The sequence below is a fragment of the Hippocampus comes genome, unplaced genomic scaffold (assembly GCF_001891065.2).
Source record: "Hippocampus comes isolate QL1 unplaced genomic scaffold, H_comes_QL1_v1.1 C16680932, whole genome shotgun sequence".
NCBI lineage: Eukaryota > Metazoa > Chordata > Actinopteri > Syngnathiformes > Syngnathidae > Hippocampus > Hippocampus comes.
In genome coordinates this window covers 1-685 of record NW_017836534.1, presented here as the reverse complement: position 1 = coordinate 685, position 685 = coordinate 1, and the positions used below count along the sequence as shown (strand labels likewise).

The following is a 685-nucleotide window of genomic DNA, read 5'->3' as shown; positions in this document are numbered from 1 at the left end:
TTTCCTATTTTTTTCCAGCTCTACGACTTGATGACCATGGCCTTCAAGTACCAAGTTCTCCTCTGTCCTCGACCCCGGGACCTGCTCCTGGTTTCCTTCAACCACATGGACGCCATCAAGGAATTTGTCAAGGACACGGCTTGTATTTTGGCTCAGGTGGACGAGACGTATCGGCAGCTCATCGAGGTGCGCCGACGCCTTTGCGTGGCGGCAATTCGGATTGGGGATCCGATGGAAGCTTGATCTCGTTTCTTCCTTTCAGATGTACGCGCCGTTAGCCAGCGGCGAATTCCAGCTGATTCGGCAAACTCTTCTGATCTTCTTTCAGGACATGCACATCAGGGTAAGTGTCGGAAGAACGATTTTGCCTACCTAGCGTTGACCATACAGCCGATAATTCTCCTCGCTTTGTGCTCTCTCTTGCGCGCCAGGTGTCCATTTTCCTCAAAGACAAAGTGCAGAACTCCAACGGTCGATTTGCGCTCCCCGTCAGCGGTCCCGTGCCCCACGGGACACAAATTCCCAGCTGGATAAGGTGACACCAAAGCGGCTTTTAGGAATTGGGGCGGCTCAGAAAGGGGATGTCATTGGATGTCGAATTTCACGGGGACGGACTAGGGGGGCTTTCAAGAATAAGTCTTACTTTTGGATTTCTTTTTTTTTTTTTTTTTTTGTGTGTGTGTGT

The 685-nt window shown here is 50.7% G+C and overlaps 1 protein-coding gene across 1 annotated transcript; it reads left to right on the top strand.

Annotated features, from left to right (window-relative positions):
* Positions 1 to 22: 22 nt before the first annotated feature.
* Positions 23 to 543, top strand: LOC109508880 (protein OSCP1-like). The gene is made up of 3 exons (XM_019858818.1): positions 23 to 186; positions 263 to 343; positions 432 to 543. Exons 1-3 carry the CDS (start codon positions 31 to 33, stop codon positions 537 to 539), a joined length of 345 nt encoding a protein of 114 aa, XP_019714377.1. The 5' UTR covers positions 23 to 30; the 3' UTR covers positions 540 to 543.
* The last annotated feature ends 142 nt before the right edge of the window (positions 544 to 685 follow it).